Source organism: Oryx dammah, unplaced genomic scaffold, assembly GCF_014754425.2.
Source record: "Oryx dammah isolate SB20612 unplaced genomic scaffold, SCBI_Odam_1.1 HiC_scaffold_27, whole genome shotgun sequence".
Classification (NCBI taxonomy): Eukaryota; Metazoa; Chordata; class Mammalia; order Artiodactyla; family Bovidae; genus Oryx; species Oryx dammah.
The window spans coordinates 31,408,478-31,436,433 of record NW_024070211.1 but is presented as its reverse complement, the minus strand read 5'-3'; the positions used below and the strand labels follow the sequence as shown (position 1 = coordinate 31,436,433).

The 27,956-nt window shown below is 48.2% G+C and overlaps 1 protein-coding gene across 1 annotated transcript in view; it reads right to left on the bottom strand.

The window, feature by feature from the left end:
- Positions 1-577: 577 nt before the first annotated feature.
- MARCHF4 (membrane associated ring-CH-type finger 4) overlaps positions 578-27,956 on the bottom strand; it is a 117,980-nt gene continuing 90,601 nt past the window's right edge. The window contains exons 4-6 of the mRNA XM_040227917.1: positions 26,752-26,968; positions 20,959-21,151; positions 578-1,310 (exon numbers count right to left, since the gene is read on the bottom strand). Of these exons, the coding sequence (XP_040083851.1) occupies positions 943-1,310; positions 20,959-21,151; positions 26,752-26,968 (778 nt within the window). The 3' untranslated portion in view covers positions 578-942. The remainder of the gene's footprint in view (positions 1,311-20,958; positions 21,152-26,751; positions 26,969-27,956) is intronic.

The window sequence follows — 27,956 nt, the reverse complement described above, 5'->3', positions numbered from 1 at the left end:
GAAGGCTGAAGCCACAGCAGCAGGACTGTGCTTGAGCTACCCATGGGAAATCTCTACTTTAGTTGTGTGTGTATATGTGCATGTGTGTGTGTGTGTGTGTGTGTGTGCGTATTTCCTGTAAACATCTTTGAGCCAAATCACCATAAAATAAAGTAACAAGGGCACAAAAAGACACCCAACTCCAAACCTAAGCCCTCTTTGAGCCCATCTGAAATTGGGAGTTCCAGTTTGGAAGGTTTGGAGGAAGCAAGAAACCCCCCTCCCTCTGGCCATTCAGACCAGCATCTCCCTCCTTGCGCCATCGTCGCCCCCAGGCCCTTGAGTCAGGAATCCTGCCCACCCAGGGGAGCCCAGGGGTTCACAAACACCATGTATCTCCTCCCTGCCAGCCCACACCCATCCCTCTCCCACCCCCCTCAACGGCCCCTGGAACACAGCCCAAGAGGAAACCAAAGCAAGCTCAGGAGTAAAACACGGCAGGCCACAAGTGCTTTTGTTCCCACATGTGTGCCTGTGGGCACCACCACCACCAGACACAAAGCCTCTCCCCGCCGCCTCCCCCACCAGCCGCCACTTTGCCCAGGTGTTTTACATGGCACGGGGGGTGGGGCACAGGTGGGTGCATTGTGGTTTTGTTAGACTTAGTCTGTATTGCACTTCGTTGTTGAGTTTGTCTTGGTTTTCCTCCCTCTTGTTGGAGAATGGAATCAACTCGCTGAAAATCATCTGCTCACAGCACCAGCCTCCCTCCAGCTCCGACCCTGCCCCAGGGCCCTCAAGGTGCACCGCCCTCTGCCCGCCCTCTGGCCCCTGGGTGCCTCTGCACACCTGCTCCCCAGACGCGGTGGCATCGTGTTGGGGCGAGCCCTTCCCGGCCCATCCTCTTCTTGTTCTATCTCCCTTGCACGTGCTTGGTCACAACTCCCTTGCAGGCCTCTCGGCTCACACCGTAGTGACCCTCATGACCAGCTCGCGGCTGCCGCCCTGCGGGGTCCGCTGTTCATGAGGTCGCAAGTGACTCAAGATGTGCAGGATGGTGTAAGCACAGTGGTGATCGGACAGGGGGCCTGAGGGGTGGCTGGCCGCCCGGGCAGGGCCTTCCTCGGGGGCAGGGGTGCCCGCAGCCTCCTCTTCTGAGGTGGGGGCGTTGGCCTGGGTGGACGAGGAGGTCCGGGGGTTGGTCCTGCCTCCTGTCTTTTGCTCCTCCAGGTCTTTCGCCTTGTCATAGTTCAGCACTTTCCACTGCTGGTTGACAGCCTGCCACCGTTTGAAGATGCGGTACACAGAGGGTCCCTCGTGGATGATGAGGCCTGGCCAGCAGGGGAAAGAAACAAACAGAGGTGGGTAAGAGACAGCAAGTCACTGCCGGGAGGAACCAGCCTCCCTCTGTTTGTAAGTGGGTAGAGGTGTTGGGGGGCTTCCCTGGTAGCTCAGCTGGTAAAGAATCCATCTGCAATGCGAGAGACCCCGGTTCAGTTTCTGGGTCAGGAAGTTTCCCTGGAGAAGGGATAGGCTACCCTTTCCAGTATTCTTGGGCTTCCCTGGTGGCCCAGACGATATAAAGAATCTGCCTGCAATGCAGGAGACCTAGGTTCGGTCCTTGGTTTGGGAAAATCCCCTGGAGGAGGGCATGGCAACCCACTTCAGTATTCTTACCTGGAGAATACCCATGGACAGAGGAGCCTGGTAGGCTATAGTCCATGAAGTCACAAAGAGTTGGACACAACTGAGCGACTAAGCACAGAGGTATTGGGTGAGATGACTTTATAATGGTTTGACTTGTTCTTTTCAAACCTGACTCTCAGCTGTGGGCTGCATGGTAACCATCCCTACATTTTTAGGCTCACTAGTCTTTGGAAGGAGGTGGAAGGTGGCCATACCGAGTGCGTGACACAGATGGGCACATACACATAGTCCTTGGCCCCACCCCTCCTACTTCTCAGCCTGACAAAGTCCAAATTAATTGTCCATTGAGGCATAGTATTAATACAAATAGCTTTCCCTCCTGCGATCATGTGTCCGTGGCACCCAGCACTTAGCAGATAGATGTTCAACGAATCCTGTGCTTTCAAATGTACCATAAAAGAAACCCTGTAGTAATTCCATAACTGCTGAATGTCCAAAATTCCACTGGCTCACTTTTGGCTATTTAATAAATAGCCCAATGCTACTGAAATACACAGGCTTCCCTGGTGGCTCAGCAGTAAAGAACCCACCTGCCAATGCAGGAGACCCAGGTTCAATACCTGTGCCGGGAAGATCCCCTGGAGAAGGGAATGGCAACCCACTCCAGTATACTTGCCTGGAAAATTCCATAGACAGAGGAGCCTCGTGAGCTATAGTCCATGGGGTTGCAAGAGTCTTAACATGACTTAGCGACTAAACAACAACAACTGAAATACACACATAGCTGAGAGAGAGCACTCTGGCCAGGGGCAGTGTAAAGTCAGAAAAGAGCTGCATGGGTAACCAGGAAACTAAACACAAATTGTGTGCCTTCTATCTACTAAGCGCTAGGATAACAGTGAGCAGGGCAGGCAGAGTCCTGCCCTCAGAGAGCTGGATTTCTAGCAGATAGAAACACAGTAAATACAAAAACAAACCAGCAAGACTATTTCAGACTCTGACATGTATGGAGAAAAACCACACAGGCTTTGGCATCAGAGTCTGTTTTCCCAGCAAGTAAGACAGGAAAGAAAGTAGGACATAATTATGGAGTCTGCAAAGGGAATGTTTACCACAGGGAATGGTTGGCCCAGGGACTCTAGACCCGGAAGGACGGAGGTAAGAACATGCAAGGGATAAGGAACATGAAAATTGAAAAGTAGAAAGTGATAGGGTCGATGTCAAGAGGTCTCTATGAATTTGGAGAATTGCAAATTGGTGAGCTATAAGGATAGGGGGTGATTATCAGAGAGTGGGGTGTTCAGATTTTGAAGGGAGATGGTTCTTGGTAATGATAAGCTCTATGGAGTGACCACTTGAGCAGGGCTGAGGTGACCTGGAAGACAAGGTCTTATGGAATAAGATAAGGAATAATGAGGAAGTCAAGGAGTTGGGTAGATTAACTGCATCAGCCATCCTCAATGCTCTCAGACCAAATGCCCTCTTTGTATAACAAATACACATACATATGTTTATATAGTTCCTATAGATATAAAATATGGGGTGCTAAGTCTTTGCTGCAGCACGTGGGCTCCTCATCGCAGTGTGCAGGCTTTCTCCTGTTGCGGCACTCGGGGTCTCCTGTTGTGGAGTACAGTCTTCTCCAGTTGTAGCTTGAGGGCTTGGTTACCCCTCAGCATGTGGGATCTTTGCTTCCTGGCCACGGATTAAACCCACATCTCCCGCACTAGAAGGCAAATTCTCAACTACTGGACCACCAAGGAAGTCCCTATAAAAATATATTTTAATATCCCCTTTTCTGTTCTGAAATGAAACTTATATAAGATAGCTAAGCTACTATGGTTTCTTTTAAAAATTAATATAATGTCCTAACAGACGATGTGAAGAAAAACAAAGAACAAGTCATTTATAACAAGATAGTACAAATTTCAATATTAATGCTGGGGCACAACCACTTTAGAAAAAAACCAAAAACCTCATACATTTTCAAAATATCCCCAGGGATTGGTAACACCTCTTTTGAGAACCACTGATCTCCAGAGATACCAAGGACAGGACAGGTGGGAGGGAGTGTGGGAGCCAGATGCAGGGGGACGTGAGGAGTGAATGAATCACAGCCACCAGCAGCATCAAGAAGGGGAAAGGACTCTGGTATCTGGTGACATTCACTTCAGAGGGGCTGGAGCTTCTGAAAGATGAAGGAAGAGGCAGTCTGGAGGTGGCAACGGGGAGCAAGGAGGACACCACCCCACCTCTGAGCCCCCAGGATACAGTGTACGAGAGACACGGCAGCCACTGCTTGAGACAGCCATGCAAGAAACAATGTCCTCAAGAGACAGCTATATTACAAAATTAAAGGATGAGGAAGGGAACACTTGGAGGAGAGGTTGCCAATCGTGCACCATGAGGTCCAGAGGGCATGTGGAAGAGCTAGGAAGATGGGGATGAGCAAAACAGGAAAGGGATGGTTGTGCCTATGGTGAAGGTGGTCAAGGAGGCCTGACCCACGCCGAGTGAGATGACTGGGAAGAAAGCACAGTGGGATTCAGTTGCAGTGCTATATATTGAGGGGTGCCAATACTCTGGCCACCTGATGTGAAGAGCTGACTCATTGGAAAAGACCCTGATGCTGGGGAAGATTTGGGGCAGGAGAAGAAGGAGGTAGTAGAGGATGAGATGGTTGGATGGCTTCACAGACCCAATGGACATGAGTGTGAGCAAACTCCAGGAGATAGGGAAGGACAGGAAGTCTGGCATGCTCCAATCCATGGGGTTGCAAAGAATTGGACACAACTGAGTGACTGAACAACGACAAATCAAGAGGCAACTGGTCTGGTCCCTGCAGGGAAGAGCTGACTCATAGGAGTAAACAGCAGTGAGTCACTCCAGCAACTCCATGGCAAGCAAAGTGATTGGATGGGAACATCTCAAAGCCTCTTCAACCGCTAACATGCTTGATTCTAGGAGACAAGACAGTCACCCACTGTTACTCTTTCCTCTAGGAAGGGCTCCAATAGCTCCTGAAAACGTACTTTGTGCAACAGGTCTTCAAAGGTTCATAAAAGGAGATAGTTACCCTATAGCCCAGTTGTTTCTAATCCTCTGGATCATGGACCCCTTTGAGGATCTGATGAAAGCTAGGACCAAATTCCTAGGGGAAAAAACAGCAGACACAGGGACTGTCTGTATGATTTTAGGGGGCTCATAAGTTTCCTTTGGACCCCCAGGGGACCCTTTGATCTCCTGCCTGGTTCTAGACGAGGAAACTTCCTCTCTGCCCTGTTTCCCACTCTCTACCAGCATGCTAACACTCACCACTTCCTTCAACCTTGTGAACACATGCTTGTGTACCCTTGGCACTGCAGTGTTCATGGGCTCAGTCACTCCACAAGTCTTGTTTGAACACTGCTGTGCTCTTTTCCCTAGACTGCAAGCCCCTCAAGGACAGGGGTCAGATATGGTTGAGGCTTGGGCAGCAGATACAGTATCGAGAGCTTCATGAAGCCTTGGTGATGACAGGGGACATAGGGGCCTCTGGGAGGGGAAATCGGGATCTTTTTTAAAACCCCAAACTCACTCTTTCCAACAAGAGTCACTCTCCTTGATTCTTAATTAGCTTCTTGATCAGACAGTTTTACCCTGATTGAAGAGGGTGGCTTAAATTTTGGGTCTGAATGCTACCTCCTAATTATCTGTCTAGTGTTCAGGAAGTAATTAAACCATTTTAATGAATAGGTGGCTGAAGGGAAGGAAGGTGCACCTGTCTTTGTAGATAATGTGTATTTGGCAATAGTTGGAAAAGCACAAACTACCTCATTCACATCCACTCCCTAGCACTCTCTCTCTCTCTCTGCTTCCTGTTCGACAAATTACCTATTGATTCCCTGAGCAGCAGAGTTTTTTGTTTTTTGTTTTTTTTAATGAGGGAAAGTGGGTGGGGCTCATCTGATAGGGACAGGTGAAGTGGACAAAGCTGAAGATATGGGAGAGAAAGAAAAGGAATGGGGAAACGGATGGAGGGAAAGAGAGACTAAAATTAGAATAGGAGGGAAGAAGGCTATTGGTGAATGGAGGCAGAGAAGTAGTAGAAAAACAAAATGGAAAATTTGAATGCATGGCAATATCAGAAACTCAATGTTTGGTTTTTCTCTCTTTAACCAAACAGAAATTTGTTGTCTCATAGTTCTGAAGGCTTGAAGTCCAAAGTAAAGGTACTTAGCAGGCCTCTGAAATCTGTAGGCATGGATACATTTATTCTTTTTTCACATTATTGGAGTATAGTTGCTCTAGAGTGTTGTGTTAATTTCTGCAGTACAGCAAAGTGAATCAGGTGTACGTTTACATCTATCTCATCTTTTGCAGATTTCCTTTCCATTTAGGTCACCACAGAGCGCTGAGATGAGTTCCCTGGGCTATACAGGAGGTACTCATTAGTTACCTATTTTATACATAGTATCAGTAGTGTGTATATGTCAATCTCCCAATTCATCCCACCCCCTTCCCACTTTGGTATCCATATGCTTGTTCTCTATGTCTGTGTGTCTATTTCTGCTTTGCAAAGAAGATCCTCTATAACATTTTTCTAGATTCCATATATATGTTAATATACAATATTTTTCTCTTTTTGACTTACTTCACTCTGTATGACAGGTCCATTCATGTCTCTTGCAAATGCGTTTTGACTGAGTCCCTTTCTGGGGTTTTTCATATAATTTGTCTAGTAACCACCTAACAAGGTGCTCAACCCTGGGCTGTTTTCCATAGACACAGCTCTAGAAGAATTGCTGTCTTCATCTTTCTAACATCTCTCCTTCTTTCAGGGATCCTCTTCTTGTAGGCTCTGTAGGATGTCAGAACCCTTTTTTGTTGCCATAGCTCTCCCCCAGCCTCCAGGAGAAATGGGCCTTTGCTCAGCCCATGAGGATGGGATGGAAAGTGGCCATGTGAGTAGGTGGTCCTGCCTGTGCAGTTCCCTTGCCCTAACTCACAGTGCTATCAGGAAGTTCTCCCTGACCTAGAATCCCAATCTTCATGTGATGAATTTTGGCCCTTGGTTCTCACTGTGTCCACAGCAGTGAGATACAGCTTAATTCTGCTTAGTATTATTTTATGAGTACCGACCGTGTACTTCTCTGAGCACTTCTCTGAGCAAGCACTTCTCACTTCTGTGAGCAACCCAAAAAATTGGGTTCCCATGAAGTACAGAATTAACAGGCTAAGGCCAGCTGAGAAGTACATAGAGAAGAGCTCTGGCCCCTTCAGTGACACCGATCCCACTTGCCACCCTCACCTCTTCTCTTGCTAGTATCCTAGTTTAAGTGGCATAAAGGTTGCAGACAACTTTACAATGATGTGGTGTGTGTGTGCTGAGTCGTGCCTGACTCTTTGAAACCCCATGAACTGTAGATCACCAGGTTCCTCTATCCATGGGATTTCTCAGGCAAAAATGGTGGAGTGGGTTGCCATTTTCTTCTACAGGGGATCTCCCTGACCCAGGGATCGAACCTGCATCTCCTACATGGGCAGGTGGATTATTTTTCACTGCACCTCCTGGGAAGCCCCCAAATCAGGGAGCTTATGGAGACAGATTCCTGGGCACTACCCTCAGGTGATGTTAGATGTGGACCATCCTTGAGCAGCACTGCCTAGAACATGGTCCTTACCCTGGCAGACTGTGTCATGGAAGCCTTTGAATTATGATCAAACAAAGAACCAAAAGTAATTTAAAAAACACTCCATTTCCAGATGTGACAGACACAGAAGCTAAGGCAACTCAAGAAATGGATACTTCTCCAAGACCCAAAGGTGTTTGGGTCCCACAATTTAGAGTCAACTCATGGATGAACATGCACTGAACATTAAGAGTACCTGCCACTTACTAGCCTTGTCTCTTGATCTAAGTTAATTCCTCCTTCTGAGCCCCTGTTTTCTCATCAGGAAGTGGGGCTGCTATCCGCTTCCTAATAGGGTTGTTATGAGACTGAATGAAGTGATGAATCCTTTGCTCTGATGCCTGCACTGTGCCAGGCACACATTTACACTCGATACCGCACGGGTTTGATTGTTTTGGGGAAATTGCAGAACAGAAAAAGTCCACTCTTATCTCCTCCCTCATCCTCCTACTCCTTTATTGCCAACCCCATTCCCAGCCACAAACACCTGCTCTGCTGTCTCCTAACTGTCCTTCCCAGCCCCTGGTCTGAATTATTGTTTATAGATGAATAACAGGCTAGACCTGAGAGGAGCTCTGTACACCAGCTGATTCTTCACACGTCCCAAATATCCTTGCACTGGTATAACTGAGAGGTCCATTTCTGGAAGTATTCGTGAAGTTATGCCCTAAGAGACTATAGACTTCTTTCATGAGTTTTTTGGAGGCTTAGCACTCTTCTCTCTGAACAAATACTAAAAGGACCACATATCTCCACCACTCTGGGTGGTGATGGTAGAGGTCAGGTGATGATGGTGATGGTGATGAGAGTCAATATTTATTGAATGCTTATTAGGTCCTATCATTAAAAGGGCTTTGCAAATAGGGTCAACTTATCACACAAACCCAGTGAAGAAGGTGATGTTATCTCCACTTTACAAAACAGGAAGCTGAGCTCAGAGAGCCCTTTGGACTCAGGTGGAGCCAGGTGCCTGGCACTGAATGTGAGCATGAGTCAAGTCAAGATTTAAGAAATGGGTACAGAAGGGAAAAGTGTGTGTGTGTGCGCGTGTGTTTGCCTTACCATGCCCTCTTGTATTTTCTATCAGCCAGAGATAGAAGATTCAAAAGCCTAGAGGACTGTGGAGCCACAAGATGGAAGGGTCTTGGGTCTCCGAATCACTGTGTGGAGGAGAAACCCACACCCCACTGCCACCCACAACTCACAGGAACTACTATTGGGTTGAAACGCTGAATTTGGAAGCCTACTTTTCTATTTGCTGGAGTTACAGTACCTCTGGGGCATGTTAGGGGCCACAGAGAAAGGCAGCTGTGGCTCAATGGCACATTTCCTATGGTTCCCAAAATAGATTCACTGGCCTGAGCATCCACATTATTTACCAGATTGCGACTATTTCTAGTCAAAACCCATCATCAATGAACAGACTTGCTATTTCTGAATGTGTTCCAAAAACTGTGCTGCAGGCACTGAAGGCAGTTCCTAATAGGCGTTCCTAAAATATTTTGAGCCCTGTCAGCACAACTGGAATAACTGCATTGCCTCCCAAGGGTCTCCTTTGAGGGGAACAGTGCTCGCTTGGTGTGTCTGCTTCTAAATCATCGTCTTCATCCTCTGCACATCCAGCAGCTCAGGTGTGGAGAGAGGTGACCAGGCACAGGAAGTGGGGGTGGGGTGAAAGGCAGGTGCTAAAGGAAGAAGGCGAAGATTACAAGTTAAGAGTTAATCCAAGCCAACAAGCACCTCTGTTATAGCGTGTGGAACTCTGCTCAGAGTCATGTGGCAGTCTGAATGGGAGGGGAGTTTCGGGGAGAATGCTCAGTTGCTCATTCGTGTCCAACTCTGACTCCACGCACTGTAGCCCACCAGGCCCCTCTGTCCATGGAATTCTCCAAGAAAGAATATTGGAGTGGGTAGCCATTCCCTCCTCCAGGGGATCTTCCCGACCCAGGTCTGGAAACCGAGTCTCCTGCGTTGTCTCCTGCATCGGCAGGCAGACTCTTTACTGCTGAGCCACCTGGGAAGCTCTTGAGGGAGAATGGATACATGTATATGTATGGCTGAGTCTCTTTGCTGTTCACTTGAAACTATCACAACATTGTTTGTTAATTGGCTATTCAGTTCAATTTAGTTCAGTCGCTCAGTCGTGTCCGACTCTTTGTGACCCAATGAATTGCAGCACTCCAGGCCTGCCTGTCCATCACCAGCTCCCGGAATTCACTCAAACTCACGTCCATCAAGTCAGGGATGCCATCCAGCCATCTCATCCTCTGTCATCCCCTTGTCCTCTTGCCCCTAATCCCTCCCAGCATCAGAGTCTTTTCCAACGAGTCAACTCTTCGCATGAGGTGGCCAAAGTATTGGAGTTTCAGCATCAGTCCTTCCAATGAACACCCAGGACTGACTTCCTTTAGAATGGACTGGTTGGATCTCCTTGCAGTCCAAGGGACACTCAAGAGTCTTCTCCAACAGCTCAGTTCAAAAGCATCAATTCTTCAGTGCTCAGCTTTCTTCACAGTCCAGCTCTCACATCCATACATGACCACTGGAAAAACCATCGCCTTGATTAGATGGACCTTTTTTGGCAAAGTAATGTCTCTGCTTTTGAATATGCTGTCTAGGTTGGTCATGGCTCAGATGGTAAAGTGTCTGTCTACAGTGTGAGAGACCTGGGTTTGATCCCTGGGTTGGGAAGATTCCCTGGAGAAGGAAATGGCAACCCACTCCAGTACTCTTGCCTTGAATATCCCATGGATGGAGGAACTTCGTTCAGGCTACTATCCATGGGGTCATAAAGAGTCAGGCACGACTGAGCGACTTCATTTTCTAGGTTGGTGATAACTTTCCAAGGAGTGGGTGTCTTTTAATTTCATGGCTGCAGTCACCATCTGCAGTGATTTTGGAGCCCAAAAAAATGAAGTCTGACACTGTTTCCACTGTTTCCCCATCTATTTCCCATGAAGTGATGGGACCAGATCCCATGATCTTCATTTTCTGAATGTTGAGCTTTAAGCTAACATTTTCACTCTCCACTTTCACTTTCATCAAGAGGCTTTTTAGTTCCTCTTCACTTTCTGCCATAAGGGTGGTGTCATCTGCATATCTGAGGTTATTGATATTTCTCCCGGCAATCTTGATTCCAGCTTGTGCTTCTTCCAGCCCAGCATTTCTCATGATGTACTCTGCATGTCAGTTAAATAAGCAGGGTGACAATATACAGCCTTGATGTACTCCTTTTCCTATTTGGAACCAGTCTGTTGTCCCATCTCCAGTTCTAACTGTTGCTTCCTAACCTGCATATAGGTTTCTCAAGAGGCAGGTCAGGTGGTCTGGTATTCCCATCTCTTTCAGAATTTTCCACAGTTTATTGTGATCCACACACTCAAAGGCTTTGGCATAGTCAAGAAAGCAGAAATAGATGTTTTTCTGGAACTCTGCTGCTTTTTCGATGATCCAGTGGATGTTGGCAATTTGATCTCTGGTTTCTCTGCCTTTTCTAAAACCACCTTGAACATCTGAAAGTTCACGGTTCACGTATTGCTGAAGCCTGGCTTAGAGAATTTTGAGCATGACTTTACTAGCGTGTGAGATGAGTGCAATTGTGCGGTAGTTTGAGCATTCTTTGGCATTGCCTTTCTTTGGGATTGGAATGAAAAGTGATGTTTTCCATTCCTGTGGCCACTGCTGAGTTTTCCAAATTTGCTGGCATATTGAGTGCAGCATTTTCACAGCATCATCTTTCAGGATTTGAAACAGCTCAACTGGAATTCCATCACCTCCACTAGCTTTGCTCATAGTGATGCTTTATACTGCTGCTGCTAAGTCACTTCAGTCGTGTCTGACTCTGTGTGACCCCGTAGACAGCAGCCCACCAGGCTCCCCCATCCCTGGGATTCTCCAGGCGAGAACACTGGGTGATGCTTTATACCCCATTACAAAACAAAAAAAAATTTTTTTTAAGTTAATCCAGAAAGCTGGATAAGCCACATAGAGGTAACAGATCATGGTCTGTGCATCGTCTGACCCATGTATGTGGTAGATTCTGCTGGTTGTTTGGCTTGGCCCAACAATATGGGAATTCACAAGGTCACAACTGCCAATCTCTGAGAGTCATCATGACCTCTCACAGTGGAAGTGATTCCAAAATCCTGGATTGCCAGATCTGAAAGAACCTTGTAGGTTATCAGGTTCAACCCTCTCATTTTATAGATGAGTCAACTGAGTTGTAGAGAGAGGAAATAACTTGTCCCGGGTCACAGAGGTAGCTGTTAGCTAAGCTGATCATCAGATCTAGGTCTTCTAGTCTCTTCTGCTGCACCAGCCTGCCCCTTCCATATTTTCAGGGAATTAAGAGGTTGAATGGCGCTTCCCTGGTAGCTCAGCTGGTAAGGAATCCGCCTGCAATGTTAGAGACCTGGGTTTGATCCCTGGGTTGGGAAGATCCCCTGGAGAAGGGAACACTACCCACAGTATTCTTGCCTGAAGAATCCCTATGGACAGACGAGCCTGGTGGGCTACAGTCCATAGGGAAGAAAAGAGTCAGAGATCACTGAGCGATTAAGCACAAGAGGTTGGATAGGTGGGGTCATTCCTACCCAGAAGGAAGGAGGAAAAGAAGGAATCTTTGTGGCATATATGTGCTTTTTATGTTAATGTGAAGTAAAATTAAGTTTGAAAAACAATGTTTCCACAGCCCTGCTGTCCCCATCCCCTGTGTGCTTGCTATAAACTGGGATTTGAACTTTTTCATCTCCAAAGGTAAGCACCAGGCACCTCTAAATCAGAGGAAAATTACTCACTGGACTGCACACAGAGAAGTTTCAACAGCAACAACAAAAGAGAAATATTTTCTATAATTCCATCCATTACCCTAGCCCTCTGTTTTAAAGATTTGGAGTTTCAGAATCTCTCTTGCTTTCCTTCCCCTAACCCGCTTCCACTCACAAGAGAAAAACAAACATGAGAAGGACGCGGGCCTCATTTTTGCAGAGTTGACTTCTTGGTGGCCAATCTCTTGGGTCTGTGGAGTGAAAAAAAAAATGTTTTTGGTGCCAGGGACCTTAATTAATTTGCTCTTGTTAAATCCTAATAACTTGACCCACTGGAGCAGAGAACGTCCCATTTGTTTCCTGGGAGGCTCTGTCAGCTTCTACGCCAGGGAAGACAGCGTCATTAGAGATGACGGAAGAGGGGGCAGGTGGGACGAGGACGTTCAATGTAATCAGATCTTCTCATTCAGGGGATGTGGGTGAGGGAGCCAAAACCTTCCAGAAGAGGCACTGCTCCAAATAACGGCAGATTCTCAATTATGGAAGGACTCCAGGCTGTGGCAAACCTTTAACCATTTTGGCAAATCTTTATCAAGTGCCTAGGGAGAATCTGGAGAAGGCAATGGCACCCCACTCCAGTCCTCTTGCCTGGAAAATCTCATGGACGGAGGAGCCTGGAAGGCTGCAGTCCATGGGGTCGCTGAGGCTCAGACATGACTGAGCGACTTCACTTTCACTTTTCACTTTCATGCATTGGAGAAGGCAATGGCCACCCACTCCAGTGTTCTTGCCTGGAGAATCCCAGGGACGGGGGAGCCTGGTGGGCTGCCGTCTATGGGGTCGCACAGAGTCGGACACGACTGAAGCGACTTAGCCTAGGGAGAATCTACCCTGACCTGGTCACTGATATGTATAATGCCTGCTGTTTACACGTGCCATCTTATCCAGTCCTCTCGACAACTCTCTGAGGACGGTATTATTATTCCTCCTCACAAGGGAGAAAACAAAAGCAAAGAGGTTATGCAAATCACTTAGGGTCCCGTTTAGTAAGGAAGTGGGCAACGTGCAGCCCCAGAGCACTATGTAGCACCACTCCCATCATCCCGGAGACCCAGACTCTGCGGTTCGTGGCTCAGTCCCTCCTGCTATTTTCTCATCTCTGTCTCCTTTCATCCCTTTAGGTGTTTAATGTTCCCTAGGTCTCTGTTCTTAGTCACCGACTCCCTGAACAGTCCTCCTAAGTTACCTATTCAAAATTCACAGCTTCAAACACCTCTTACTGTTGCCTTCCAAATCTGTCTTCAACTGCCTGCTTTCCTTACCATCTCATCTCCCCATCAGCTACCAGGAGTTGTCAGAAATGGTTCAGTGCCCTCAGTATCTTCTTCTATATCACAGGAGGGGACCACCTGTTCACTTAAAAAAAAAAAAAAAGGTTTCCCTCTTTCTAGCCCAGCAAAGAGACACCTTCCTGACCCTTCATTCTCCTCTTTGCAGCCCATAATGTCTTCTGTGTGTCTGGCATCTCTTCTACTGCCAACTCATGACTTAGAAACTGCCTCTTGCCTCTCTGCCTGGACTTTAGATTTAGGATGGTCCTTTCTTTTTGTGCTGCCTTTCTTGAAGATGAACCCTTTAGTTCCTCGTTGTTTCACCCACTGCCCACCCCATTCTCATGCTCAAAGAATGATGCCTGGTCCCCACTCAAGCGAGCATCCCGGGGTTCCCACCAGTCTGAGGGAGTTCAGACCACTGTATCAAGTCCACATCCCGTATACTTCTCAAGGTCACCCCACACACTTCTTCCCCGACATCGCTGTTTTGCATCTCTTTACTTCTTTCTCACTCTATTATAAGCATTTTCCAGCTGGCTTCTCCCAACGTCTAGTCTGTCCAGCTCTGTGATCCAATCTACCGACACCTGCTAGAGCTCTCTCTTTAAAACACACGTCTGATCATACTTCTCTGTATAAAATCTTTAAAATGCCTCCCCTCACCAACAGGGATGTCTGAGCTGCTTCGTGCATGATTCATCAGCTGTGAGATTTGCTTCTTGCCAACCTCCCCATCCCCATGACCTACCTCCCCATCCTGGCTCTTTGCACTGAGCCATACAAAGCTGCTCAATGCTTTCTAAGCACACATTGTTCTCTCTTGTCTCTGCCTCTACCACACTCTGCCTGGAAAGTTCTTCTCCCCTGTTCTGGACAAATTTTGACATAGCTTTCAAAACTAGTTCAAGGATAGGGTTCCTTCCTTTAGAAACCCTTCTTTTTTAATTAAACTTTTTATTTTGTATTGGGGCATAGCCAATGAACAATGCTGTGATAGTTTCAGGTGGACAGCAAAAGGACTCAGCCATACATATACATGTATCTATTCTCCCCCAAACTCCCCTCCCATCCAGGCTACCACATAACTTTGAGCAGAGTTCCATATGCTTCACGGTAGGGCCTTGTTGGTTGTGGGCTCAGTCACTAAGTCGTGTCTGACTCTGTGACCCCATGGACTGTAGCCCACCTACCTGGCTCTTCTGTCCATGAGATTTCCCAGGCAAGAATACTAGAGTGGGTTGCCATTTCCTTCTCCACCTTGTTGGTTATCCATTTTAAATACAGCAGTCTTGAATACCTCCAAAGAAGAGTTAACTGCTCTCTGCTCTGTTCTACCTTTCTCTGTGTCTTGTAAAAGCTCCTGTTCTGTTGTAATTTATTTGTAGACTGTGAGCTCCTCAAGGGCAGGGACTGGGACTCATTCACATCTCTGTTAAAGTTCCCTAGTTTCATGACCGAAATTAGGCAGCTAACAAATGCTACTGAATGAATGGACCTGACCACCCGGAGCTTACTCTGATTCAGTCATTTTCTGTGCTCACCCTGTGTCCTAGCCTCAATAATTAACTTGTCTGCCTTCCCAGTGAAATCCACAGTCCTTGAGAGTGGATGACTCTCTCATTGGGAGTGCTCTCTCAACAATTTTTTTTAGCCCTGGAGCATGCGGGATCTTAGTTCCCCAATCGGGGATCGAACCCATGCCCTCTTCAGTGGAAGCTCAGAGTCTTTACCATCTGAGCCACCAGGGAAGCCCAGGAAGCTCAGAGTCTTAACCACTGGGCCACCAGGGAAGTCCTCAATAAATATTTCTGAATGAAGGGATGGATTCCCTAATTTCATGTTAACCAGTGGATTTAGCTCCCCATATTCCAAGGACCTTTCATGAGAGTGTCACAGGGAAACAAACCACCTAAATTTCATCTCAACTTCTCAAGCCTCCCTCTCAGTTGATGTCAGAATAGCACTGATCAAAAGGGAGGTACAGCAATGGTTAATTTCCAAATCCCTGAATACAGGACAGGAGCAGCTGGCGTTCACTGAAGTTCTTATTGCCACCAGCCATTAACTCTATGAGTCAAGATATTACTGGACCAATTTTCTCTCAACCTGCCTCCCCATCCAAGCTCTGCATTTGCAATTTCACAGAGCAATCAGAGATGAAACAGGCAGTAGAAAGCGCTCAGGAATTGAAGCCAGAGGGTCATGGTCCAATCCCCAGCTCTACCATTTGCTTAGTTATGTGACCTGGTGCCCAACTGCTTTAAGCCTACCCTCACCTGTTCAATAGGGATAATTTTTCCCCTGATTGTCTTCTAGCGTTGTCGGCCCCTTTCTCAGTTCCTCTCTGTTGCAGGGGTTTGGTGGATTGTTCTGTCTATAGCAAGTTACATCTGGCTTTTACTGTGGCAGAGACTGGTCTCAGGACTTAGGACTCTAAGCCAAGAGATGCTTAATCTGTAGGGATGGCCTGTGTTCCAGAATGTACAACCTTCTGATACGACCAAGTCCAGAGTCACTGTCCACAGCCCTGAACCCATGCTGCATTAAATAGAGAGCCCAGACCTTCCTGGCAACCATTCCAGGCAAAATCCTTTGGTGAGAACTAGAGGTCATTGCCCGAGAGCCATTGCTTTCACTGATTCACCTGAAGGTCAGCCAGATGGACACAGCCATGGATGGGGCTGATGTGGCTTCACGAGCAGCAAGCCGATGTCTCAGACTCTGCATCCTCTTAGCTTCATGGCAGAGAATAGCCCCTGAGCTGGTGCTGACGCAGTGAATTTCTCGTGCGTCCCTCGCACACTCATCAACTTTTCCTTAGCACACCAGTCTGATAGAGAAGTTATTTTTAAGGATGAATTAAACCTATGCATTATGTTTACTCAAATTTTTACTATCTGAGGCCATTTAACAGTCTCAAGGAATAGACCAAGGTGTCTGAAAAGTAGAGAAAGTTCAAGGAATTGTTTTAACAAGTGTCTTATCTCTTTCTTAGGCTAAAACTTAGTCGTTAAGTCGTGTCTGACTCTTGTGATCCCATGGACTGTAGGCCACCAGGCTCCTCTGTCCATGGAATTTTCCAGGCAAGAATACTGGAATGAGTGGCCACTTCCTTCTCCAAGGGGAGCTTCCCAACACAGGAATTGAACCCGCGTCTACTGCCCTACAGGCATATTTTTTACCCTCTGAGCTAGCAGGGAATACCATGTTCTAACTTCTTTCTCACTCCACCTGTTAAGCTAATACAGGGCTACACTCATTTTCCCTTCCCCAAGGATAAAGAGGAGTGTGATGGCATACTCTCCTTCTGTAAGAACAGACCGTGTTGGCATTCTGGTTTGTCTCTCCTGGGAATCTGATGAAAGTGCAGTATCAGCTGGGTTGTAACATGTCCTGAGTTGGAGGTGACCCCTGATTGGTGAGTGCTTTACTATGAATACTGCTGGGAGGCTGTAGCATTGGGCTTTCTTAGTCCATTGACTCTTGTGAATATGTCTGACTTTTGTGGGAATCCTGAAAACTGGGCCAAGAGGGACGCGTTGTTGTGGATCTCATCTCCTTGTTTCTGAGCTATCACTTGGGGGCTGAGAGAGTGGTCCTGAACTAAAACAGATGAGGACTCACCTGCAGGAGCAAGCTGCACCCGCCTGAGGAGCCTGTGCTTCCTGTCTATGGTCCTCTAAGTGAATCTGGTGCCAAACACGCTCCCTGGTAGTTCCATGAGTCTGAATGTCTAGCTGAGCTTAAAAATAAAAAGATGCCACCCGATTATCCCTTCCAGGGAGCTCTTAAAAAGCTATTTTTACATCTACTTGTGCAGTTCTGTGTGCTTCTCCTCAACTGGCCAGAACACAGCAGAAAAATGACTGTTACTTATATTTCATCCTTAAAGCCATCATCCTTACTATTGGTCATCAGTTCAGTTCAGTTCAGTTCAGTTGCTTAGTCGTGTCCACCTCTTTGCGACCCCATGAATGGCAGCACGCCAGGCCTCCCTGTCCATCACCAGCTCCCAGAGTTCACCCAAACTCATGTGCATTGAGTCAGTAATGCCATCCAGCCATCTCATCCTCTGTCGTCCCCTTCTCCTCCTGCCCTCAATCCCTCCCAGCATCAGTCTTTTCCAATGAGTCAACTCTTTGCATGAGGTGGCCAAAGAGTTTCAGCTTTAGCATCATTCCTTCCAAAGAAATCCCAGGGTTGATCTCCTTCAGAATGGACTGGTTGGATCTCCTTGCAGTCCAAGGGACTCTCAAGAATCTTCTCCAACACCACAGTTCAAAAGCATCAATTCTTCGGCGCTCAGCTTTCTTCACAGTCCAACTCTCACATCCATACATTGGTCATCACCATCATCAAAATCATCATCATTGCAACCACCACAAGAATCTGTGCACTCCAGCTCCTGCCTGTCACCTCCCTCTTTTTTATCTAGAGCACATTTTGCACACAAGTGTGCTCAGTTGCTTCAGTTGTGTCTGACTCTTTGCAACCCCATGAACTGTAGCCCTCAGGGCTCTTCTGTCCATGGGATTCTCTAGGCAAGAATACTGGAGTGGGTTACCATTTCCTTCTCCAGGAGATCTTCCTGACCCAGGGATCAAACTCAGGTCTCCTACATTACAGGCGGATTCTTTACCACTGAGCCACCAGAGCACATATTACTCCCTTTTTAAATTTTTACAGGTGAGATAGTCTAACTATAAATACATGTGACCACTTTTGGATGGCGCTAAAAGAGATGAGGGTCCCTATGCATTCCCCTTCCATCTAATAACAGTTTCCAAGCAGTCACTGGCTGTCACACCAGATGATTGGATAGCTCATGGTGGGGCTGTGCCCCTGGGAAGGATGTTTTCCTGAAGGCTTGGAAGGAAGGAAAACAATGTGAAAACTCTCAGCATTTGGCTCACTCTGCTTTTCCCATAATTGGAGTGACTGAGGGTCACATGTATATAAGATGGGAGAAAAAGTGGGCCAGGGGTGGGGAGCAGGCAGGCAGATAGAGGAGCCAAGGAAGAGACAGAGAAGGAGATGGTCCCGGAGCCCTACTCAGAGGAGACACCATGAGGAGGAGAGACCAGAGCTCCAGGCGGGCCATAGTGGGGGTGCTGGGTGGCTCGGAGCCAGGGTGCAGCCTGCCATGAGGGCCCCTCCTGTACCTGGGCCCAGGTGCACTGGAAGTCTCAGGTAGCATCTGTAGGTTTCCCAGTGCTGCTGCGGGAGTCCTGCTCTCTGATGCCAGAGGATAATAGAAAGAGCCCTGGATGGGCAGCTGGGAGACCTTGCTTCTAGTCCCAGCTGAGCAATCATGAGCTGATCACTCCCCTTCCGTGGGCCCCCTGTTCTCTAGATTGCCAAACAAGGGAGTTGTCTTGATTGGTCCCATGACCAAGTCTCTTCTATGTCCAGTTTTCCCAGTTTTCAAATCTCTGGAGCCCTGATTGGGAGATGGTATTTATGCTCCTCCTTCTCTCATGCTGGCCTCCAGGGCAGGAGCTTATTGGTGACATCATTGGCCCATAGCCTATGGGCAGAAGGGCCAGGGTGCCAGTACTGAGTGGAAGCTCTGAGAAGCTCTGTGAGTTTCACTCATCCTCTTGTGCTCCTGCTCTTGGTGGGAAGACTACACGCCAGTAGTTCCTGCCCCTTTAGCCTGGGCCCCATCATAAGGAGACATTCAGGCCTGAGCCCAACGCAATCTCAGAAGCTAAGTCCAGCCAAGCCTGGCAGAACCAAATCATCTCGTGGACCCAACAATGGGACATAAATGCTTGCTGTGAGGCAGTGCAATTTCGGAGCTGTTTGTTACTGCAGCCAAAGCTGACGAATACACCACGTGACAGGAAAGTGTGTCTCATAGACATGCACTCCAGGGACTCATCAAAGGCCCGTCTGAAGGAGAATGAAGGGCAGCTGGAAGAGCCCTACAGGAAGGCTTCCACTGCTTCCCCCTTCTTGCCAGAGCCACACACCTCCATATGGAGACGCACCTGGTTTTTGGCATCAATAACTCATGCCTCAGCAGGGGTAGGAAGGGAGTCTGGTGGGAGAGGAAACTAAATTAGAATGCCTCAATGTCAAATTGCTCCCCATTCACAGTCCTCTCTCTTCTATAGGCCTCCAAGCCTAGGCAGTCTGTTTCTTTCACTGCCTAGGTGCTGTAATTAAAAGGCTCTTGAACTTGGGAGTTGACGTACTGGTTTTGCCAGCATGGAGAGGCAGCAAGACGCTTAGATAGGTTTACAAGTGCCAGCATCACTAGTCTCTGGCTGGTGCAATCTGTATGCAAGCCTCTGTGATCCCTACTATTAAAGGACCCCGAAGAAAATGAACACCCTCTCAGCCCAATTCTAGCTGATAGATGTTTTCTTGCCAAACAGAGCAGTGTAACCTATTTGATAGAAACACAAACTAACGCCCAGAGAGGACCACTGTGGAGCTCTGGTGCTGTTGGCACTATAGCCTAGGGGGTAACCTGAGAGGTCCAGGATAGGAGGTATGACCAGGGCTTAAGCATGCTTCCTTCACTCAGAGAAAACCAGGGCCATTCCCCACCTCCTCAGTCATTTGGATGAAGACTCCAGAGTTGACAGCCATAGTCATCTGCTGGAAAAAAACAAAAACCCTCCACCAGCCAGCCTAATATAATGGAAGAGGAGGGAACATACATTTGGGAAGGGGGTAAGGGAGCAAGCAGGAATTTACAGTGGTGGGATTCTAACCTTCTTCTAAAACACTGAAAGCTTTAAAACAAAACCTTACCTGGGAACAGACACATATGTAAACTGATGAAAGTACAGAAGCTAGGGGTGAAGCAGGGATGAAGACTCAGAGCCCGTCTGTACAGCATCTCATTCCCCACTCCTTAAAGTGGCTCTTGAAGTTGTGCATGGAACCCCTGAACTACATACACTTTGAAAACCACTAGGTTAGAGAAATCTTGGGTATTAACAGGCTTAAGGAAAGCTGAAAAAAAAAAGGGGAGCAAGGTATCATTGTGACTGTTTCTGGGCATTTTGCTGTGATGAGAATGGAATTAAATGTATAGGCCTCCTTTGTCTTGACTTGGCAGCTGTGGTACACAATGGATAAGAGGCCTTCCACAACTTGCCTAAGGCAGGTAGACGGACCAACTGACCTTTCTCAGATATGCTTAGAGGCTAACCTCCTCATGTTCATCTTCAACTGGGCAGGACAGAGTTGCCGGGAAAGACTGAGGTCTCCTGTCTTTTTCCTCCCTCCTCCTACTCCCTACACACCCCTCAAATGTAAGCCACAGCCCCTCTTGAGCTCACAAGTCTCAAGCCTGGTGCCATCTCTGCTTTGACTTTTTTGACCTTCAAGAGGGAGGGACCCTGGGGGATGTGTCTAATTCACCAGCCCCATGGCTCCCCACTTCCTGTAGAGACGAGCTTCCAGACCCACCTCTGCACACCGCGTCCACGAATCCACACATCCCGGAGACCCACCTCTGCACACCGCGTCCACGAATCCACACATCCCGGAGACCCACCTCTGCACACCACGTCCACGAATCCACACATCCCGGAGACCCACCTATGCACACCACGTCCATGAATCCATACATCCCGTAGCAGATCTGGAAGAGGAGGTCTTGGCGCTGCCATTTTGCTGAGGGGCTGAAGGTCGACCAGATGAGCCAAGAGATGCTGGCGATGAGGAAGAGGGAACCCAGGATGGCAGCTGCAATCTGGACCTTCTCGATGACTGTCAGGGAGATGGCCTGCCACTGCGGGGGCGAGAACGGCGGGTCAGCAGGGGGCCTGCAGGCCCTCACCCCATTTCCATCCCATCCCCACCCCCTCCTCCTGCTGCCGCTCCAGGCTCTCACCTCTGGATTTAAACCAGGGCTCACCAACGTGTGATACGATGGCTCTTTCTGAGAGTTTCTGAGTATTAACTTTGTGTTTTTGATATGGAAGAAACCTATATCATACCGAATGATCAGAAGTCATTTCTGGGTGGGTCAGGCTGGGAAGGAAAGTCCTTGTGGTTGATTATGATGCAGACAGAAAACTGGGAAGGAGAAAGTGGAAATGCAGTGTGTAGGTGGTGTTCCAGGTCCCCAGAATATTCTTTTCGGAGCAACACATTATTTTCTCACTAATAGGTGCTAAGAGGGCATGGGCCTTTTTTTTTTTTTTCTTTTTGCTTGTTTTCTACAATAACACCTGGCATGTCATTTAATATACATGCTAGAGATTACCAATTCAACAGACAAAGAGAGGCCACAGGATGTCAGGGAGAGAGAAGAAAAACAGTATAATTTACTGACTATATACGAATGCCAAAATTTTGGTGTTTTTTTTTTTAACAGAAAAGCACTATGCTAATAGCTGTGTTGATGGATGGACTGAAGGCTAGAGTGTGGGTGGCTTTCCACTCTGAAATTCTATGAGTCTATGACTGATCCAGGTATCACAGGCCTAAATGAGCCATGAGTTGGATTTTACTTTGGGATTTATTCATGCTCTTGCTCAGCAAATATGTACCGGGTGTTCTGTGTGTGTACCCTGCTAGGTGCTGAATATAAAGCAGTAAGCAAAAACATGCAGACTTCTGCCTTCATGGGGCTTCACATTTAGAGAACACAGACAGACATATGATTATTTACAATGGCAATCCGTCATGACATGTGAGAGCCTATGACAGGGGATTTCACTTCCTAGAGGAAGCAATGAGTTGAGTGGGAGTTTACTAGACAAAGAGAGGAGGCATATGTGTCCAGCAGGGAGAAGAGCATGTGCAAAGGCCCTGTGACAGAAGAAAGCAGGGTAAGCACAAAAACCTGGAAGAAGACCAGAGAGGGTGGAGCAGAGAGCAGGGAGTGGGGTAAGACAACTGGGAAAGGAAGAAGGAATACCACACGGGAGCCTAAAGAATATGCAAAGACTTTTTAAAACTTTTTTGTAAGAATAAACATGATACTCTTGACCAGTTTGCAGCAGGGAAATGACAGGATCAGGTTTGGGAAGGTGGCATGTGTGCGTGCTCAGTTGTGTCTGACTCTTTGCGACCCGATGGGCTGTAGCCCACCAGGCTCCTCTGTGCATGGGATTTCCTAGGCAAGAATACTGGGGTAGGTTGCCATTTCCTTCTCTAGGAGATCTTCACAACCCAGGGATCAAACCTGCATCTCCTGCATTTGAAGGCAGATTCTTTACTACTGTGCTACCTGGGAAGCCCTTCGGAAGGTGGAAGGAAGGACTATCCCCTGATAGTAGCAGTTTGTGTAACGCCCTGCAGAGAGCACCTAGTAGGCATTTCAGAAGGCATGTCAGAACTCCCCAGAAAAGGCGGACAACCTTCCTTCTGCCAACAGCGAGCCCTCCCTGCACATTATACGGCCTAGATGGAAGCACTGATGATTCTGGCTCCTGCCAGAACTGACCAGTGGCCCCTAAGGAACTGTAACTATTGGAAAGCATTTGCTCACTCATCTAGATGTGGGACATCAGCCCTTACATGTAACTATACAGATCGCATCCTGTTACAGGTAATTGGGCCTTTACATTTTCCACTGCTCTTTCCACCCTGCCTAGGGTTACACATAACAGGAATTTTCCAGAAGATGGCCTGATCCCACAGACTCCTCTAATAGAGGGAAAATGCTTTTTCCAGAGCCAGCCTCCCTCTCTGTGAAGAGGGCTCCTGATTGAGCTTTTTGTTTCTGCCTCTGTGACATCAACACCCTCCCCTTCTTTTGCTCCAGGCAGAAGAAACCCCAAATGGAGAGGCAGAGGAAGCTCCCCTTAATTCCTAAAGTCCTTCCTACCAGCCCCAAGCCACTTGTGGAAGCCATAGAGCACCCCAACTACGACTGAAGCAGGAAGAAGAAAGAGCAGGATGGGGTGCTATGCCCAAGGCTTCCCTCCTGCCTGCCCCATGGGAGGCTCCACAAGCGATGTGGGGAGCAGAGCCACAAGGAGAAAGGAGAGGACAGGGGAGCTCTCTGGTCTCCCAAGGAGATTGGAAAGGGCTCCCCAGGGAGCAGGCTTTCCCTCTACTGGATCCCCAGAGCTTCTTCATCCCCAGCAAGCTCCTGATCACAGCATCCAGAGACTTCTCCATGCCCCTCTGTGCAGTGAATGGAGAGACCAAGGGGCAAGAGCATGAAGACAGATGACTCTTTCCTTATAACAAGAAGAGGCAGTGAGCAAGGGCCTGGTCACCCAATCCTAGCTCAGCTCTGCTCCAACTCACGGAGTGTGACCTAGGAGAAGTCAATAAGTTATCAGGACTTCCAAAAAGTGGAGATAATTGTTTCCTAGAGTATTGTGAGAATTAAGTGAAATTGAAGGGTACCTGCTGCCATCATTTCTATTCCTCTTTATATTAATGCATGGCAAGGTAGGAGTATTCATAACCATACTTAGCAAACTCCGTGCTGGGTGTGTAGGGTAGAGGTGAAGGGCCAGACTCAGGAGTCAGACCCCTGGATATAACCCTGCTCCACCAGGGCGACCTTGGGCAAATTGTTGACCCCTCTGTGCCTCCATTTTCTCATCTGTAAATTGGGAATGATAATAGTACCCATTGCATTGGGTTGTTTTTAGTATTAAATAATATATGTGAACACTTAGAACAACAACAGGCCCCCAGTAAGCACTAATTAAACATTCATGAATATAACTGCAGTTCAGATGTAGCAAAGAGGATGAGAGGCACCCACAGAGCTTTGAGACCACAGGATTACACTGAAACGCTACCTTTCTCAGGAGCTGTTTCTAGAAACAAAGCTTGCAGAGGGTCACCAAGATAACATGCTATCACGCCCACTGTTTCTCAGAATGTTTTATGGGGTCATGAACCAAGAGGTGAGACATTGGAGACTTGGAAGAAACCTCCCTACTCTGACAGCAGTTAGCCCCGGCACCCCATCCATTGTTCTACTTTCTCTTGGTAGGGCCTGCCTGCTCTATCCTCTACCACAGATGAGGAGGATCAGAAGTTGCCCTACCATGGCTGAGCAGGCAGTCATCTCACACTTGGCTGAGACCGAGGAGCCCAAGACATGTAATTGGGTCAATTTGGGCCACAACCACACAGTACTGCTGCTAGTCCAGACTACTTCCTTCTTCTGGTACTATCTGCAAGAGTGAAATGGCATTTTCTGAGCACACACCACTGAATGCAATGAGGTCCAATCACAATCCAGAAGTAACAGAATCAGAATCTCCAATGACTAGAAACTCACAGTTAAAGACACAGTAGTAGCTTAAGAATAAATTTATTCTTAATTAGTAACTTAAGAATTATTCTTAAGCAGTAACTTGATAAAGTTATTCCAGAGTTCCAAAGAAAAGCAAGGAGAAATAAGAAAGACTTCTTAAGTGATCAATGCAAAGAAATAGAGGAAAACAATAGAATGGGAAAGACTAGAGATCTCTTCAAGAAAATCAGAGATACCAAGGGAACATTTCATGCAAAGATGGGCACATTAAAAGACAAAGTTATTCTTAAGTAGTAACTTAAGAATAAAGAATAAAGTAGAAAGGCAATGTCAATATTGCCATTTGCTTAAGGCACTTGTGAGATTAGAATAATCTTTTCTTTTCTTTACTCCAAGGAAAAGATTCACTGGAAAAGACCCTGATGCTGGGAAAGATTGAGGGCAGGAGGAAAAGGGGGCAACAGAGGATGAGATGGTTGGATGGCATCACCGATTCAACGGACATGAGTCTGAGCAAACTTCAGGAGATAGTGAAGGACAGGGAAGCCTGGCATGCTGCTCTCCAGGGGGTCTCAGAGTCAGACAACACTGAGAGACTGAACAACAACTACCCCCAGGAAAAAGTTATCCCTAAATGTTTCTTCCCTTTTTGTGTCAAGGGCTGATGCCTGTTTAAGAGGCAAGGACAGAGCCAAGGGGGCACTCGGCTGGTGGGTTTGGATTCTGACCCTTTTCCAAGGCTTGAATCGGCTGAGAAAGAAGAGAAGAGTTAATGCACCCCAGGGCCTGGAATCAGACACTGCTATTTTAAGACACTTCAAGATTTTGAAATGAATAGCTGAGGATAGAACCAGCGCATGGTGAGGCACCTCTGGTTCTGACTCTTTTGTGCACCATCAGGATGACTGAGGTGCCTAGGGGTTCTAAGGCTCCCTTCTAGCGATAATGCCCCCCACCCTGGGCCGGCCCCCACTGCAGGGACACTGCAGCTCTGGGTGTTTACAGCTGCCCCTCCACGCGGAGGTCCCAGCCCACCATCACCCCCAAGCCACTCGCTCTGCTGGGGCAGCAGCATTGACTCTCTCTCACCCCCTCGGACAGGAGAGAGACAACTGTGCCAAGCTGCTGGAGTTCCCCGCGCCCTCGCCAGCATGCTGGCTAATTGATGACGTGGCAGCTTCACTGGCTGACCGTGTCTATGTGAAGGTATTTTCAGAAGCAAAGCGCCCTCTCTGTGTGTGTGTGCCTCGCAGGGGGGAGCTGTGTGATGTGGAGGATTTATGAGGTGGCACAGAGGCTGTCAGCTCTTCTGGGGATAACAGATGTCTCAGGGCAGGATGGGAGGGGTTGGGAGGACCGTGGGGGGCGTGGGGGCCTCTGATCTGACAGCCCCGCCCCATGTGAATCTGTTCCAAAGACCCCACCTGAACCCTGGTCTTCCTGCCCTTGACCTTCATGGACTCTTTACATTCTCTCCCTTTTCCTTCCTGCCCCATCTTTTCTCTTCCTCTGATTCCCTCTTGTGTCTCGTCTCTGTCTTTCTCTAGTCCCTTGTCATAAGAAGTGAGGTCTGTGGACCAGGAGCAGCAGCATCACTGGGTAGCTCGTTGGAATGGAGACTATCAGGCCCCACCCTGCGTTTTGTTGGGATTCCAGGCACCGTCAAGCTTGGGACATAGCACCCAGTCTCTGCTCTCATTTCTTCTTTTCTGCCCTTAACCTCATCACAGTCTTCCTCCTCACCGTCCCACCCTGCCTCTGCCTTTTTGCACTCTCTGTTATCTCTTTCTTGTTGTTTCCTCCCTCCCTCTCCTCTTTTCTTCTTGCTCCTTTCTCTTATTTCTGATTTCTTTTATCCATTCATTTATCCATGAACTCACTTTTTCTCTCTCTTCCATGTTTCCTTCTCTTATCTATTTCTGTCTCTTGATCCCACCCCTTTCTCCTCTTCTGGCTGAGGCTTAAGAGAAAACACAAAAATTCTTTCCTGCTCTCCTGCCCACTCTCCATCCTCGGTCTCGCCCACCTGGCCCATCTCTTTCCCTTCCTCCAAAGCCCTGGAGCTCTAAGGTGACTTCACGTCCCGCCGGAGATCACGGGGTGTGGGAAAGCCCGGCCCTCGCCGCAGCGCCCCAGCTGGCAGCCCCCGGCCGTACCTGCAGAGGGTTCTTTGTGCTGATGGCGATTACGTGGTACTTGTAGTAGCACAGCTCGCAGCTCCAGCAGCCCCGCTCGCTGATCCACTTGATGAGGCAAGGCTGGTGCGTGCACTTGACCGAGCCATCGCAGCGGCACGGGCTCAGCAGCTCCCCCTGCAGGGAGAGAGGCGGAGGGTGGTGAGCCAGTGAACCAGTGACGTTGCTCAGTCGTGTCCTACTCTTTGCGACCCCATGGACTGTAGCCTACCAGGCACCTCCATCCATGGAATTTTCCAGGCAAGAGTAATGGAGTGGGTTGCCATTTCCTTCTCCAGGGGATCTTCCCAACGCAGGTATCGAACACAGGTCTCCCGCATTACAGGCGGACGCTTTACCGTCTCAGCCACCAGTAAGCCAGACCTCAGCAATGGGGGGAAGGGGCGGGGAGTTTGCCTTCAGAGTTGCTTTGCCCCCCACCCTCCATGTCTCTGGCCAGGCCAGACCACAGACTTGGTTGGGAGGAGGCCTGGGCTCCAGGTTCCGAACTTCAGTGAATTCAACTAACAGTTCTGAGCTCCTGGCTCCTACTGGGTACCGCCCAAGTCCTAGGGTTTCTATGAAAATGAGTGAGAGGATCTCCATGGAAGTTCTCTGCCATCCAAAGTGGGTATCAGCCTAGGTAGACTTCTCTTTAAACGTACAACCAGGGGTCTCAAACCCAAATGCTCTTAGGGGCAGACAGGCCACACTGTGACTGAAGCCAGCTGGAGGAAACTGGAATGGATTGGTGGGTTGAAGAGACAGACATCATCAGCTGCAAATGTGGGACTCTATGTTCCAAGGAGGCAAGTGTTTATGCAAAATTTCCCCGTAGTCAAATGTCAACAGCAAACCCAAGCTTTGAATACATGTCATGAAGGTCATTTGGCCTGGCTTTGGAGTTCTGGTCCTGAGCCTTTGCACTCTTCTGCAACACAACCCATAGAGACCCAGCTCCCCTCTGTGAAGCCTCTTGCCCCTGGTCCCAGAGCGACAAAAACATGGCAGGCTTGGATCCTGGAGACCTAGGAGGCTGAGCAGATGCCCCCTCTGAAGGCCTGGGGCCCGCTCAGCATGCCCCTTGGGACTGGCTGGGAGTGGTTGGCAAGCCCAGCTTGGGGCAGGCTTCACGAGAAGCAGGGAGGCAAAGACAGTGCCAGAGTTGAAGCTCCTTGTGGACTGCA